Here is a 16,073-nt window from a genome sequence, read left to right on the forward strand (position 1 = left end):
GCGACTGGGAGGTGCAGTTGTTTGTTGCGAACTGAGCGGAGGTGTTCTGCAAAGCGGTCCCCAAGCCTCCGCTTGGTTTCCCCAATGTAGAGAAAGCCGCACCGGGTACAGTGGATGCAGTATACCACATTGGCAGATGTGCAGGTGAACCTCTGCTTAATGTGGAATGTCATCTTGGGGCCTGGGATGGGGGTGAGGGAGGAGGTGTGGGGACAAGTGTAGCATTTCCTGCGGTTGCAGGGGAAGGTGCCGGGTGTGGTGGGGTTGGAGGGCAGTGTGGAGCGAACAAGGGAGTCACGGAGAGAGTGGTCTCTCCGGAAAGCAGACAGGGGTGGGGATGGAAAAATGTCTTGGGTGGTGGGGTCGGATTGTAAATGGCGGAAGTGTCGGAGGATAATGCGTTGTATCCGGAGGTTGGTAGGGTGGTGTGTGAGAACGAGGGGGATCCTCTTGGGGCGGTTGTGGCGGGGGCGGGGTGTGAGGGATGTGTCGCGGGAAATGCGGGAGACGCGGTCAAGGGCGTTCTCAATCACCGTGGGGGGGAAGTTGCGGTCCTTAAAGAACTTGGACATCTGGGATGTGCGGGAGTGGAATGTCTTATCGTGGGAGCAGATGCGGCGGAGGCGGAGGAATTGGGAATAGGGGATGGAGTTTTTGCAGGAGGGTGGGTGGGAGGAGGTGTATTCTAGGTAGCTGTGGGAGTCGGTGGGCTTGAAATGGACATCAGTTACAAGCTGGTTGCCTGAGATGGAGACTGAGAGGTCCAGGAAGGTGAGGGATGTGCTGGAGATGGCCCAGGTGAACTGAAGGTTGGGGTGGAAGGTGTTGGTGAAGTGGATGAACTGTTCGAGCTCCTCTGGGGAGCAAGAGGCGGCGCCGATACAGTCATCAATGTACCGGAGGAAGAGGTGGGGTTTGGGGCCTGTGTTGGTGCGGAAGATGGACTGTTCCACGTAACCTACAAAGAGGCAGGCATAGCTGGGGCCCATGCGGGTGCCCATGGCCACCCCCTTAGTCTGTAGGAAGTGGGAGGAGTCAAAAGAGAAGTTGTTGAGTGTGAGGACGAGTTCCGCTAGGCGGATGATAGTGTCGGTGGAGGGGGCCTGGTCGGGCCTGCGGGACAGGAAGAAGCGGAGGGCCTTGAGGCCATCTCCATGCGGAATGCAGGTGTACAGGGACTGGACGTCCATGGTGAATATGAGGTGTTGGGGGCCAGGGAATTGGAAGTCCTGGAGGAGGTGGAGGGCGTGGGTGGTGTCACGGACATAGGTGGGGAGTTCCTGGACCAAAGGGGAGAAAATGGAGTGGAGTGACTGTATCGGCGCCGCCTCTTGCTCCCCAGAGGAGCTCGAACAGTTCATCCACTTCACCAACACCTTCCACCCCAACCTTCAGTTCACCTGGGCCATCTCCAGCACATCCCTCACCTTCCTGGACCTCTCAGTCTCCATCTCAGGCAACCAGCTTGTAACTGATGTCCATTTCAAGCCCACCGACTCCCACAGCTACCTAGAATACACCTCCTCCCACCCACCCTCCTGCAAAAACTCCATCCCCTATTCCCAATTCCTCCGCCTCCGCCGCATCTGCTCCCACGATAAGACATTCCACTCCCGCACATCCCAGATGTCCAAGTTCTTTAAGGACCGCAACTTCCCCCCCACGGTGATTGAGAACGCCCTTGACCGCGTCTCCCGCATTTCCCGCGACACATCCCTCACACCCCGCCCCCGCCACAACCGCCCCAAGAGGATCCCCCTCGTTCTCACACACCACCCTACCAACCTCCGGATACAACGCATTATCCTCCGACACTTCCGCCATTTACAATCCGACCCCACCACCCAAGACATTTTTCCATCCCCACCCCTGTCTGCTTTCCGGAGAGACCACTCTCTCCGTGACTCCCTTGTTCGCTCCACACTGCCCTCCAACCCCACCACACCCGGCACCTTCCCCTGCAACCGCAGGAAATGCTACACTTGTCCCCACACCTCCTCCCTCACCCCCATCCCAGGCCCCAAGATGACATTCCACATTAAGCAGAGGTTCACCTGCACATCTGCCAATGTGGTATACTGCATCCACTGTACCCGGTGCGGCTTTCTCTACATTGGGGAAACCAAGCGGAGGCTTGGGGACCGCTTTGCAGAACACCTCCGCTCAGTTCGCAACAAACAACTGCACCTCCCAGTCGCAAACCATTTCCACTCCCCCTCCCATTCTCTTGATGACATGTCCATCATGGGCCTCCTGCACTGCCACAATGATGCCACCCGAAGGTTGCAGGAACAGCAACTCATATTCCGCCTGGGAACCCTGCAGCCATATGGTATCAATGTGGACTTCACCAGTTTCAAAATCTCCCCTTCCCCCACTGCATCCCTAAACCAGCCCAGTTCATCCCCTCCCCCCACTGCACCACACAACCAGCCCAGCTCTTCCCCCCCACCCACTGCATCCCAAAACCAGTCCAACCTGTCTCTGCCTCCCTAACCGGTTCTTCCTCTCACCCATCCCTTCCTCCCACCCCCAGCCGCACCCCCAGCTACCTACTAACCTCATCCCACCTCCTTGACCTGTCCGTCTTCCCTGGACTGACCTATCCCCTCCCTACCTCCCCACCTACACCCTCTCCACCTATCTTCTTTGCTCTCCATCTTCGGTCCGCCTCCCCCTCTCTCCCTATTTATTCCAGTTCCCTCCCCCCATCCCCCTCTCTGATGAAGGGTCTAGGCCCGAAACGTCAGCTTTTGTGCTCCTGAGATGCTGCTTGGCCTGCTGTGTTCATCCAGCCTCACATTTTATTACCTAGCATACTGTACGCAGTTTTGGTCTTCTTTTCTGAAGAAGGATGCTCTTGCTCTCAAGGGAGTGCAGTGAAGGTTTACCAGGCTGATTCCGGGGATGGCGGTCCAGATGCAATAGCAGAGATTGACTAAGTTGGGATTGATTTTTCTAGAGTTCAGACAAATGAAGGGGTAAATCTCAGACTTAGAATTCTAACAGGACTGGACAGGGTAGATGCAGGGAGAATGTTTCCACTGGTGGGGATGTTCCCTCAGGGTAGACGATTTAAGATGGAGATGAGGACACATTACTTCATCCAAACAGTGATGAGCTTGCGGAATTCATTACCACAGGAAGTAGTGGATGCCAAAACACTGAATGATTCAAGAAGCAACTAGACATAGCATTTGGATTAAAGGTTATGGAGAGAAAGCAGGATTAGGCTTTTGAGTTGGACAATCAACCATGATCATGATGAATGGCGGAGCAGACTCAAAAAGCCAAATAGCCTCCTCCTGCTCCTATCTTCTATGTTTCTATGTAAACTTGAAATATTAGACAAGGGAACAAGATCACAATAGGCTGGACTGTAATTATTTAATTAATTTTTGTACAGCTAATAAAAATAAACATTAGATGAAAAAGGAAAGCAGGAGAAGCAACAAGCCTTAAAATAAAATCAATCTGTTGGTCATTGTCTCAAGGGTCAGAAGTAGCACATTAACTCCCTGTAAGGAACAAGAAATCATACCGTGTTTACCAAATATTCCAAAGACAGAGAAAATTGGTCTCAAAAAAAAGTACACAAGTTTTTCTTGTAGAGGAAATCAGTGAAAGCAAGCTGCCATGTAAAGCCCATGACAGGACAAATGCTTATGCACTTATGATTAAGCCCAGGTGGGCTATCAGTAAGATACGGAGGTATACATGTGGCCTGAATACTGACTCGGTAAAATTTGCTTGGAAAGCAGGGATTTACTCACTCAACTGTTATCTGGTTCTAAGCCCAAAAAGGAGTTTACTCAAAAAAAAGTATTTTATACTGTTGAAATGTTCACCATGCATTCACAGAAGGAACGTGTCATGTACAAAAAGGCAATAATCTGAAGATTGACCTTAAGGTAGTTGAAAATTAAATTTAATTGTTTTTTTACATGTTGCTTCAGTCTCTGGGAATGATTGGTTACAACTAGCAGCATCTTACCTGAAAGTCAGATTAACTTCAAAAATTCAAAGAAAAAAACGTAACAAAACTGGGAGAAATGTTGTCCAAAAAACAGTAGATATTAAGCACTTAAATGATTAATAAATAAAACATGGTTTCCCTTAACATTAGCAAATAAACAGAAAAATTATAGAATTAGTCAGGTCAACGTTGCACATGTGAAATAGATCTCCATGTGCCTGATCTTCAACTTTCTACATAATGAGATACTGAACAGAGGACAAACACATCCTTGCATTCATTCACAAGTATCCCCTATGTACATTCTTATTGAGCTTTTAAAAGATGTGCTTCAGGTATTGATGATATAGTTGCTATAAAGGCACTGATTCATATGAGTGAAATGGAATAGGATTTCAGCACGCCATAAGAAAAAAGTCTTCAATTTTACAGTTGCACGGTGAAGCCTACAGTAAAAAAAAATCATTGTCTACTAACCTGTATTCATTGGCAACATCTTCTTGTAGTTGAACAGCTTTGTGACATACTCTTCATATTCTCCCAGTATATTATTATAGAAAGCTCGCGAAGTGAGAGTCAATTTATCAGCTTGAGTTTTTAGTGCTTCAATGATCTTTGGGTGACAATGGCCTTGATTCACAGCACTGTAAGCACTCAGGAAGTCAAAATACCGTCTGCCTTCCACATCCCATACATAAACTCCTAAAAAGGTGAGTACAATCTTGTTAAATATGTATTCCAGTTGAATAAACAGATCCAGTTTTTAGTGTCGATATCAGGAACAAATTCAGAGGCATAAAGTTCCAAATTCTCTCCTCTTGAGCCTATTATGTAAAATATGAATCTTTCCACATGTTTCACAACAACACAAAAGGAGATCAATTTGAGGATGATACCAAGGTTGGAGATGCTCTGGAATGGAAGCAGGCAGCACAAACATTTATCAAGCAGACTAGCTTTGCAATAGCTGGGATTAGAATTAGTGGATCTAAAAGCAACAACTGTTTGGGCAAATTGAACACAAACAAAACTAATAACATTAAACAATTGCCAAAAACAGTCTGAAATGAATCCAAGGAAGCTATGATAAAACTATGTTTTGCTCTAGCTAGATTATACCAGTGAACTGTGACCAATTCCGATTTCACAAAGATAACAAAACCACAATTAAAGGCTCTGTATATAGATGTGTTTCATTCATTAAAGTAAACTAATTGATAGCACACATTGAAATAAATAAATATAATCTGATAGCCACTAGAGACATGGTTCCAGGGTACTAGTATATCCTGAAAATTGAGAAGTATGACATTCAAGAAGAGCAAACAAAGTAAAAGTGGAGCACTTTTAATCAAGGATAGCATGTGTGTAAAAGTTAGACATGATCTTGGCACAGCAAATGGGAATGCAGCATTAGTTTCCTGGGAGAGGAGAAATAGTACGGGAAAGTAGGAGAGTGGTCCATGCAATCCTTCACCATCATTAATCACGGGTGAGGTCCCGGAAGACTGGAGGGTAGCAAATATTGTGCCCTTATTCAAGAAGGACTGCAGAGAAATCTGGGAATTATAAACCAGTGGACTTAACATCTGTGGTAGGTTAAATTATTCGAGAAGATTCTGAGGGATAAGATATATGTGCATTTAGAAAGACAGGAGTTTGAAAAAGGAGTAGTCAACATAGCTTTATGTGTGGGAGATCATGCCTCAAATTTGTTGCCGAGTTCTTGAAATAACCAGGAAAGTTCACGAGGGCAGGGCAGTAGATGTCATTTATGTGGATTTCAATAAGGCCTCTGATAAGGTACCACATGGTAAAATGGAATGTTAGATTGCATGGCTTGATGGTAGGAAGCCGAGAGTAATAGTGGAAAGATGCTTGTTGAACTGGAGACCTGTGACTAGTGGTGTGCATCAGGGGTCAGTGCTGAGCCCATTGCTCTTTTTTGTCTATATCTACAAGTTGGATGAGAAAAGCACGAGGCATGTTTAGTAAGTTTGCGGATGATGCTAAAATAGGCAGTATCGTGGACAGTGCGGAAGATTAGCAGAAATTGCAGCAGGATGTTGATCAGCTGGGGAATTGAACCGAGAAATGGCAAATGGAGTTTGATATAGGTAAGTGTGAGGTGTTGCATTTTGGAAAGTCAAAATCAAGGCAGGGATTTCATGGTGAATGATAGAGCCTTCAGCAGTGTAGTGGAACAGAAGGACCTTGGGGTTCAGGTGCACGGTTCTCTGAAAGTGGAATCACAGGTAGACAGGGCAATGAAGGCAGTTTTGGTCACACTGGCCTTCAGTCAAGGCATCAAGTACAGATGCTGCATAACTTGAAATATCACAATCCTTACCAAAGGACAAATGATTGTGGTTCTGAACAGAATAGGCTAAATCAAGAAAGCACAGGCACTACTTAGATAGAGGCACATACCAACTGGTGGTGTCAGATCCCTCACCACAGCTAGAGAGCAGGATAATCCAAACACTCAAGAAATTTAAACATGCTGAAGGAATCATTAACACTGACTACATCAGAATGAAACCAGAATGTTCAAATAACACCCCCACTTCTACAGACTCCAAGGAACACAAACCTGGAATCCCACTCAGACCAATAGTCTCCTTACCGGACACACCTACACACAAGCTAGCGAGGGAATTACAACAGAGATTTGAACACCTAATTAGCAGACCCCCACATGGGATCCATTCAATCCAAAAACTTTTCACATAGCTCAGGGACGCAAAAATTGATGAGGATGAAATCATGATCTCCTTCAACGTTACAGAACTATTTATGTCCATTGATATTCTATTTTAATAAATAATAAATAAACAGCTAGCTAGCCAGAGAGAAACTAACCACACTAGAAGGAGGGCCAGGTGCACGGACCCTGAACACCATCATCAACACCGAAAGCTTGCTGAAACTATTAGATTTGTGCCTCAACACACTTCACATTCAACATCCAAATATATAATTAGATCAACAGCACAAGATTGGGTTCACTGATCTCAGGTCCCATCACAAACGCAGGGATGGGGAGACTGGAAAACAGTCTTTCCTGTAATTCAACCGAAACTGTGGATGAGATACATGGATGACTCATGCATAATAATAAAAAAGAAACCCACTAACACGTTAACAACATCTTCACAAGGAGAGAAAGAAAACAACAAACAGTTCCCATTGTTAGACTAATGGTAGAGAGACTAACACAAATTCCGGATCCGAGCGTACAAGGAAGCCACACGCATGGACCAAATCAAGAACTTAACAGCATCCACACCAACATACACAAACTGAGCTGCATTAAGACACTACTCAAACAAGACATATCACATGGCAACATCCCAGAACTCCGGAGAATGGAAGAGGTACACCTGCACAAAGTATTTACCAACAATGGATACCCAAGAAGTTTCATCTGCCAATGTCTACAAAACAAATGACTGTCAGAGGGCACAGTACAACAGAAGACACAAGTAACACTACCCAACACCAAAAATATATTAGAAATGACAACCAGACTCTTTAGACTGCACAGGATCATGATGACACAGTGATGATATAGGTTTGTGCACAAAATATTTTCAAAGACTAAAGACCCCAGACCGACAGTAAACAGGGCTAACGTGATATACAGAATCCCATGCAGCAAGTGCAATAAACATTACACTGGACAAACGAGAATGAAACTGACACCCAGGATACAAAAAACACCAGCTGGCAGTAAAAAGACACGATCAATATTCACTTGTCCCATTACACACAATGAAGGCCATCCATTCGACTGGGACAAGCGAACAACAAACATGCAAGGGAATTTCTGGAGGCCTGGTTCTCAACACGGAACTCTGCATACAGACTGCTGCTTGAAAAAACGCCAAAAAACAGAACAAGGGACAAGACCCACCAAATCACAGGATCGTAAATTCAGATCGGAGCAGAATACCAACACTTCAATTAGAGGTCACACTGATGTTGCCTAGAGTGGTAACAAATCATCTGCACACCACGGAAAAACCAGCTTGGTGAGCAAACGAACAACTGCATAGAAGTTGGGAAGTTATGTTGGATTTGTACAGGATGTTGGTGAGGCTACACTTGGAGTACTGTGTCCAATTTTCATCACCTTGTTATAGGAAGGATGTTATTAAACAGGAAAGCAACACAAGAAATTTACAGCGATAATGGGAACTGCAGATGCTGGAGAATTCAAGATAATTAAATGAGGCTGGATGAACACAGCAGGCCCAGCAGCATCTCAGGAGCACCTCTGATGAAGGGTCTAGGCCCGAAACGTCAGCTTTTGTGCTCCTGAGATGCTGCTGGGCCTGCTGTGTTCATCCAGCCTCACATTTCATTATACAAGAAATTTACAAGCATGTTTCCAGGACTGAAGGGGCAGTTACAGGAGGAAGTTGGTCAAGTTAAGACTTTTTCTTTATAGCATAGGAGATTGAGGGGGGATCTTAGAGAAGTGCATAAGATCATGAGAGGCATGGATAGGGTGAATGCACTCAGTTTTTTCCCTGGGTTGGGGCATTAAGGTAAGAGGAGAAAGAATACATGGGTACATGAGGAGCATTTTTAAAAATAAAAACAGGATGGTAAGCATATGGAATGAACTGACAGCAGAAGTGGTTGAGGCAGGTACAGTAACATGTAAAAGGCATTTGAACAAATACATGGTTAAGATTTAGAAGGACATGGGCCAAAGACAGGGAAGTAGCATTGGCGGTGATGGGCATTTTGGTCGTCTGAACGGTCTGTCTCTATGCTGAGAGATTCTAGGACTCTAAGTAAACAGAGCATAGGACAAAGTACATGAAAAATATTGGACAGTTGTGAAAAAAGGACTGCAATGACCATGGGTGATTTTGATCTACACATCAACAGCAGAATAAAAATCAGAGATTGGTAGGGGTGTCCTGGAAGAGGAATTCAAAGAATGTTTGAGACAGTGAGAGCAACAAATTCAAGTACCAAAAACTTGTTACTGTGCAGTGAGAGAATTAATAACCCTAAAGCACCTCTAGGTAGCAACAACTATAATAATGACAGAGTTTTACATCCCATTTTAAAAGGGAGAAGATTGGATCTAAAACTAGTATTTCAAATTTAATTAAGGGAAATGAAAACCTCAGCCAGCAGAACTGAACTGACATACTCTATTGATTCGTCCTCTTTGTATCTATGGTAGACACTAAAGGGATCTTTCTGAAGAAGTATACACCTGCTACAAAGGAAACTTCCATAGTAAAATTAAGCACTAAACAACAAGGAAAAAGCATACCGATGAGAAAAGGGCGTGGCAGATTACAGTACTGATCAGAATATAAAGAATGGCTGTGTATGGCTGAAAAGTCAATTAGGAGGGAGAAATTACAGTGCAAAGGAAAGCAAGCTAGAAATTTTAAAATGGACAGTAAGTATCTTACAGATCATTTAAAAAGGACAATAAATATTGCTCCGCTACAAAGAGAATGGGCGGTTAAATAATGGATAATAAGCAAATGGTAGAATACATGATTCAATATTTTGCTTTCTTCATAGGGCAGAATTTTAAAAAGTGTCCAACAATGGCTATAAATCAGGAGGAGCAGTAGGTGGAAAAGTACTTTGTGAAAATATAAGGAATGCAGATAAAAAAAAGTTTATGCAAATAAATAAAATTTGGCAGAGGGAGAATAATGAGAGAAAATCGGCAGGTACAATGAAAACCCAGACATCATTCAAATAAGACCTACTGAAGAATTCCAAAATGCAGATGGATTTAGCTATAGCGCAGGAGGCACAAAATGTCAGTATGCTGCTTTGTATTTAATTGAAAAAGCAAATGAGATACTATGATTTATCACAAGAAGAATTAAACATGAAAGGATGTTGTTTCAGTGATAGGCGGCCTTCATGAGACCACATCAAAAAATATATGCAGTTTTTATCTCCTTAAAGGGGAGAAAGAAACTGCATTAGAATAGTTCAGAACAGATTTGCTAGACCAATACATAAAGTGAATACACCACCTGAATGAGGATAGGTTAGACACACTGGACACATTTTCATTTGCCTTTCAGATTAAGAAATGACTTGACTGAAGTGTTTATGATCCTGAATGATCTTAAAAAAAGTGAATCAGAAGCGGAGTTTCTCCTTGTAGCTGAGTCCAGAACTAGGAGGCACTGTTTTAAAGTTAACATTCATCCTTCCAAGGCAAATGAAAAGAAAAGAACTTTCTTTTTCCTCCCAGAAGTTTGTGCAACCTTGGAACACTGGAGGTTGGATCATCTAACTTTAAAAGCAGAGAAGGATTCAAAAGGTTATCAGGAATAAAAGGGAATGTGGAATTTCAAACGTGAATAGATCAACCATGAACATACTGTACAGCAGAACAAAAGGCCAAATGGTCTACTATGGCCCCTAAGTCTATGTATATTTATAACATGAAATAAGCAACATCCACTGTATTTCATTTAAAAGCAGTGCTCTGGAGGGATTTGCTTCGGGCACTTAATTGTAGAATCAATTACAATGTTAAATTCAAGCGTTCAGAAATGCATACCTTCCCCTTTGGCCAATGCTACAGGCAGTGGACTATAATTATGTGCACCATACTTTTCTTCACGTGCAAAGACTTCTTCGGAAGTAAGTGACTTTTCAATTTTTAATGTTGTTTCTGTGGCAGAGTAAGCTACTGTCTTGAGTCTTCGTTTTAAAGTCGAAGTACTTGAATTTATGCATCGTGAGAATCGGGACAGCATTTTTTAAAAAGTGTTCCAAGCTTGGCTATACAAAATGAAAGAAACAGTTAGTTATCTTTTAAAATGTTATTCAATTTAAGTAGCACAGCCTTGGTCTCAACTCATTTCACCTTAATGCTTCAGCTACAATGCTGAAACATTCAATATGTTTTAAAGTAACAGCGAAGTAACATGAAGATGGACCATCCATTCAGAATATGAATCACTTCCCAATTCCCACAGAACAGGAACGTTACCATGAGCCAACTTAGTTTCTGGTATATCAGAACACTTCTCGCATAATAAAATTGCACAAGGACCACAGCTAGAAGATGCTGCAAATAATCAGCATGTAAAATTTAGGGGCAGCACGGTGGCTCAGTGGTTAGCACTGCTGCCTCACAGCACCAGGGACCCAAGTTTGATTCCACCCTAGGGCAACTATCTGTGTGGAGTTTGCACATTCTCCCAGTATTTGCGTGGGTTTCCTCTGGGTGCTCGAGTTTCCTCCCATAATCCAAAGATGAGCAGGCTAGGAGGACTGGCCATACTAAATTGCCCATAGTGTTCAGGGATGTGTAATTAGATGGGTTATGGGGAATGAATCTGGGAGGTGTAGTGTGAACTTGTTGGGCCGAAGGGCCCGTTTCCACACTGCAGTGATTTCTATGAAAAGAGGAAAAAATGATTGACAGACTCACATTTCCTACTTGGTATGCATGATGTCGTTGCTGCCAGAATTCCTACACAATCTAGGCAATGCACAACATTTGCCTAATTCTTCAATTATATCCCAGAGAAGGCAAAATCTTAACATATTACATATCCAGAATGCAATCTGCTGTCTGACATCACAATCACATTGTATCACACCCAAGAAGTGCCTCTCCCCATACAACTATGCAACCAACTAAATGCAGTGTATTTGTCTGAAGTAACCATGCAAGTTAGCTCACAAGCATACATGTTTAGGATAACTTCTCATGAAGAACAAAAATCAAAAAGTGAACGAGTAATGCAAGATTGAACAAATTCAAATAATGTCATTATGTATACAGAATTCATGTAATAAAGTCTGCATAACTGCTAATTTCAGTGCCAATAGAAACTTGGAACATATTGTATTCTGAAAGGCTGTTATACTTTCAGATGATGCAACATTCAGGAACTATTGCTCTATTTAACAGAGGATTAGTTTATACAGCCAAGGATGAACACCTCTCACCCAAACAGCGACGTACAAATATTTACAGAAACTGATTTTATTGTATTTTGAAACAGACTAAGCCACAAGGTAATCAACTGGAAGGCAATTTATTTTCTGGTTTATTCCATTCTCGCTCCAGAGGTTAGCCCCAAATGATTATTCTGTGAAGCCTCAGTTTGCAATTTTAATAAAATCCTATTGTGAACCAAACAATACCATTGCAGACATGTAAACCAAAATTGCATTTGTGGAAAATCTAAAACAAAGAGATAATGCTGTAAATACTAAACTAAAACAGCATCTGTAAACACAAAAACAACTTAGGTCAGGAGGTGTAACCATAAAATATTGTTTTGCTCTACAAATGCTGACTCATTTCCAGCATTTCAGTTATTATGTTATTGTATTTACAAGCACTTTGGTTCAAACCTGAAATTATAAACTATTCCTCTTGCTGACATCAAAAAGCATTTACACAAAAAGGTTTTACTTTGTAATCAAACCCCCAATTAAAACAAAAAATGTTGCTTGTTAAACTACACACAAACCCAAAGATGGGTATTATTTTACATTTGACATGTTACAAAGTGATCTGCGAACATTCAATTTTTTAAAAATCTAAGAATTGGGACTTGAAAAATTTCAATTAAAATCTTTGACATTTAGAATGTGCTAAGGCTAAATCGAATAGATTGAGGTACAAAGGCTGTAGCTGGACTGAAATGTTATGTGTGCATAATTTATAATTCACAAGTTGAGTCTTAGTTAAACATCATTCCTCCTTTTGAAATCAGATTGGAAAATATCTGATAAAAAGATTGATGAAAGATCAATTCAAATCAAATCAAAAACCAAAGTCTGATCAGGTTTGTTTCTACTGTATTTTAGCTTCTTATGATGAAATCAGAACTGAAACCATCACTACATTTCACACCAAAATGCAAAATATCGCCATTAGCAAAATCAAGTTTGCTTCACCTCAGTAGTTAGGATTTGGCAGAATCACCCGAATAAACCAGGCAGAGTCAGTCAGCATAATAAAATGTGAGGCTGGATGAACACAGCAGGCCAAGCAGCATCTCAGGAGCGCAAAAGCTGACGTTTCGGGCCTAGACCCTTCAAGGGTCTAGGCCCGAAACGTCAGCTTTTGTGCTGCTGAGATGCTGCTTGGCCTGCTGTGTTCATCCAGCCTCACATTTTATTATCTTGGAATTCTCCAGCATCTGCAGTTCCCATTATCTCTGATACTATTTTAAGAGTCACTCAGCATGTCAGTTGCTGATTGGTTAGCAAGTACTGACCCACTGCAACACCCCTCACCATAAAAGGAAAGTGTTTCTAAACAAAACATGACATTTGCAACCTTCAAGCAACATCCAAAATAATTTTGCATTCAATACACATTTGATAAATAGTCATACAAATAGCACCTTAAAAATCAAACAAGAGTAAAATTTGTCAATTAAAAAAACAAACAAAAAATGCTTTAAAATGCCCCTAAACATAGGCATTTTTTTAAATTTCAAAAATACACTTTTCATAAAATCACCTTTGTATACATATAGTCACTAATGCAATTCAATTCTGTACAGCAGTACACGAAGAAACAAACACAGAAGATTGACCGATCCAGCAAACAAACCAAAGGCATTTCTTGTGTGAGATTATATTCCAATGTAACCAATACGGCATTTATAAATTCTCCAAATGGTGCAGCAAAACCAAGTGGGATAGATATTTGTTGAGGAATATTTTTGGCAGTTCAGCAACTCATGGGCAAGTCCTGTGCGGGCTAATCACCAGCTCCCTCTCTATCGAGGAGCTTGTGACTCCAAACTTATGTTTTTCGTTGAACATGTTGCAAACTGAAGACAAAAGAAACACCTTCCCCACCCACAACATGTATGCAATCTCATCAGAACGCTCGAAGAACTTCAGAGACAAGAAGGTGGACAGCTGGATGAACACAGCAGACCAAGCAGCATCAGAGCAGCACGAAGGCTGACATTTCAGGCCGAGACCCTTCTTCAAAAATGGGGAAAGGGTAAGGGGGTTCTGAAATAAATTGGGACAGAGGGGGAGGCGGATAGAAGATGGATAGAGGAGAAGATTGGTCGAGAGGAGACAGACAGGTCAAGGAAGCAAGGATGGAGCCAGTAAAGGTGAGTGTAGGTGGGGAGGTAGGAAGGAGATAGGTGCGGGATGAGGTTAGCAGTTAGGAGATGGAGGTGGGGCTTGAGGTGGGAGAAAGGACAGATTGCGGAGGCAGGGACAAGCTGGGCTGGTTTTGGGATGCAGTAGGAGGAGGGGGGATTTTGAAGCTTGTGAAATCCACATTGATAACATTGGGCTGCAGGGTTCCCAAGCGGAATATGAGTTGCTGTTCCTGCAACATTCGGGTGGCATCGTTGTGGCAATGCAGGAAGCCCAGGATGGAGATGCCGTCTGCAGAATGGGAGGGGGAGTTGAAATAGTTCACAACTGGGAGGTGCAGTTGTTGAGTGTGAACAGAGCATAGGTTTTCTGCAAAGCGGCCCCCAAGCCTCTGCTTGGTTTCCCAGATGGAGAGGGGGCCACAACAGGGAACAGTGGATGCAGTATATCAAATGTTCACTAAGCAAATGTTCACCTGCACATCTGCTAATGCAGAAAAAGTCTTCTTGGGGCCTGGGATAGGGGTGAGGGAGAAGGTTTAGGGACAGGTGTAGCACTTCCTGCAGTTGCAGGGAAAAGTGCCACGTGAAGTGGGGCTGGAGGGGAGTGTGGAGCGGACGAGGGAGTCATGGAGAGAGTAGTCTCTCTGGAAAGCAGATAAGGGTTGGTAGGGAAAAAATGTCTTTGCTGGTGGGGTCAGATTGCAGGTGGCGGTAGTGTCAGGAGATGATGCATTGGATCCGGAGGCTGGTGGGGTGGTATGTGAGGATGAGGGGATTCTGTTTTGGTTGTTATAGTGGAGAGGGGGTGTGAGGGATAAGTTGTGGGAGACACAGTCGAGAGCTTCTCGGCCACGGTTGGGTGGGGGGGGGGGTTGCAGTCCTTGAAAAATGAGGACATCTGAGAAGTATGGGAGTGGAATGTCTCATCCTGTGGCAGAGGCAATGGAATTGGGAACAGGGGCTGGAATTTTTGCAGTAAGGTGGGTGGGAGATGGTGTATTCTAGGTAACTGTGGGAGTCAGTGGGCTTGAAATGGATATCGGCCTGTAGGTGGCTGCCAGAGACGGTGACAGGGGTGTCCAGGAAGGTGAGGGAGGTATTAGAGATGATCCAAGTGAACTTAAGGTTGGGGTGGAAGGTATTGGTGAAGTGGATGAACTGTTCAGCTCCCCAGATAACGGTCAGCCCACCCTCTCCGATTAACAGGCCGGACGCTGCTCTATTTGCCCAGAACTGACACATCGGTCGTTTGCAGCGCGAGGCGGATTTCCCAATGTTCCCCACCATACGGATTAACAGGGACACGAGTGGCTGGGCTTGAACAGGGGACAGCCGCAGTGCGAGATGGAGGTGGATATGACCCGGTCTCCCTCCAGCTACCCACACGCTTCTTCCCACCAACCACCCCTCTCCCCCGCGAGCTGCAGCTACAGGAGGTTCGTATAATTGTCATACGTTGACTGCACGGGCCCCAAAGTCCCGGCTAATATCGATCGACCGATTTCCGGCCACCCGATTCTCCGGAGGGCGAGGGGGGGGGGGGGGGGTGAATAAGAATTCTCACCTTCCGCGCCTCCGATACGGCTGGTCTGATTTGAGCTCCAATCCTGTACAGGCACGCCCGCCCCCGAAACGACCGTTTTCTTGGGGGCGCGCACCACGTGTCGTGCCACGTCTTCACGCGCGAGTTGTGGTCTGCGTTATCATTGGTTGTGGAGGAAGGTGTTGTGTGTGTTGTATTACTTATGTTCTTATTCACCTCAAGTCCTCTTTGTCCATTTTTCCATTAGTTGGAGCCAACACATCACGAGCAAACTTTAATAATTATCCCAAGTCGTGTTGGTATGTGATTTTAGAGGGTAATTTTCAGGTGGTGGTGTGTGCATATGCTCTTACTGTTTATCATTCGTTTGGGAGGTGTTATCTTAATAATTAGTTGGTAATTAGTTCGTAATAGTAGGCACTAGTCCATTGCTCTGAGGTAACAGATG

General features: G+C 43.8%; 1 protein-coding gene across 1 annotated transcript in view; it reads right to left on the reverse strand.

The window, feature by feature from the left end:
* The window catches only part of oat (ornithine aminotransferase), a 35,241-nt gene extending 19,479 nt beyond the window's left edge, over nucleotides 1-15,762 (reverse strand). Inside the window, exons 1-3 of the mRNA XM_048550988.1 lie at nucleotides 15,647-15,762; nucleotides 10,542-10,765; nucleotides 4,454-4,678 (exon numbers count right to left, since the gene is read on the reverse strand). Of these exons, the coding sequence (XP_048406945.1) occupies nucleotides 4,454-4,678; nucleotides 10,542-10,740 (424 nt within the window). The 5' untranslated portion in view covers nucleotides 10,741-10,765; nucleotides 15,647-15,762. The remainder of the gene's footprint in view (nucleotides 1-4,453; nucleotides 4,679-10,541; nucleotides 10,766-15,646) is intronic.
* Between the last annotated feature and the right edge of the window lie 311 nt (nucleotides 15,763-16,073).

This window comes from Stegostoma tigrinum, chromosome 20, assembly GCF_030684315.1.
Source record: "Stegostoma tigrinum isolate sSteTig4 chromosome 20, sSteTig4.hap1, whole genome shotgun sequence".
Taxonomy (NCBI): domain Eukaryota; kingdom Metazoa; phylum Chordata; class Chondrichthyes; order Orectolobiformes; family Stegostomatidae; genus Stegostoma; species Stegostoma tigrinum.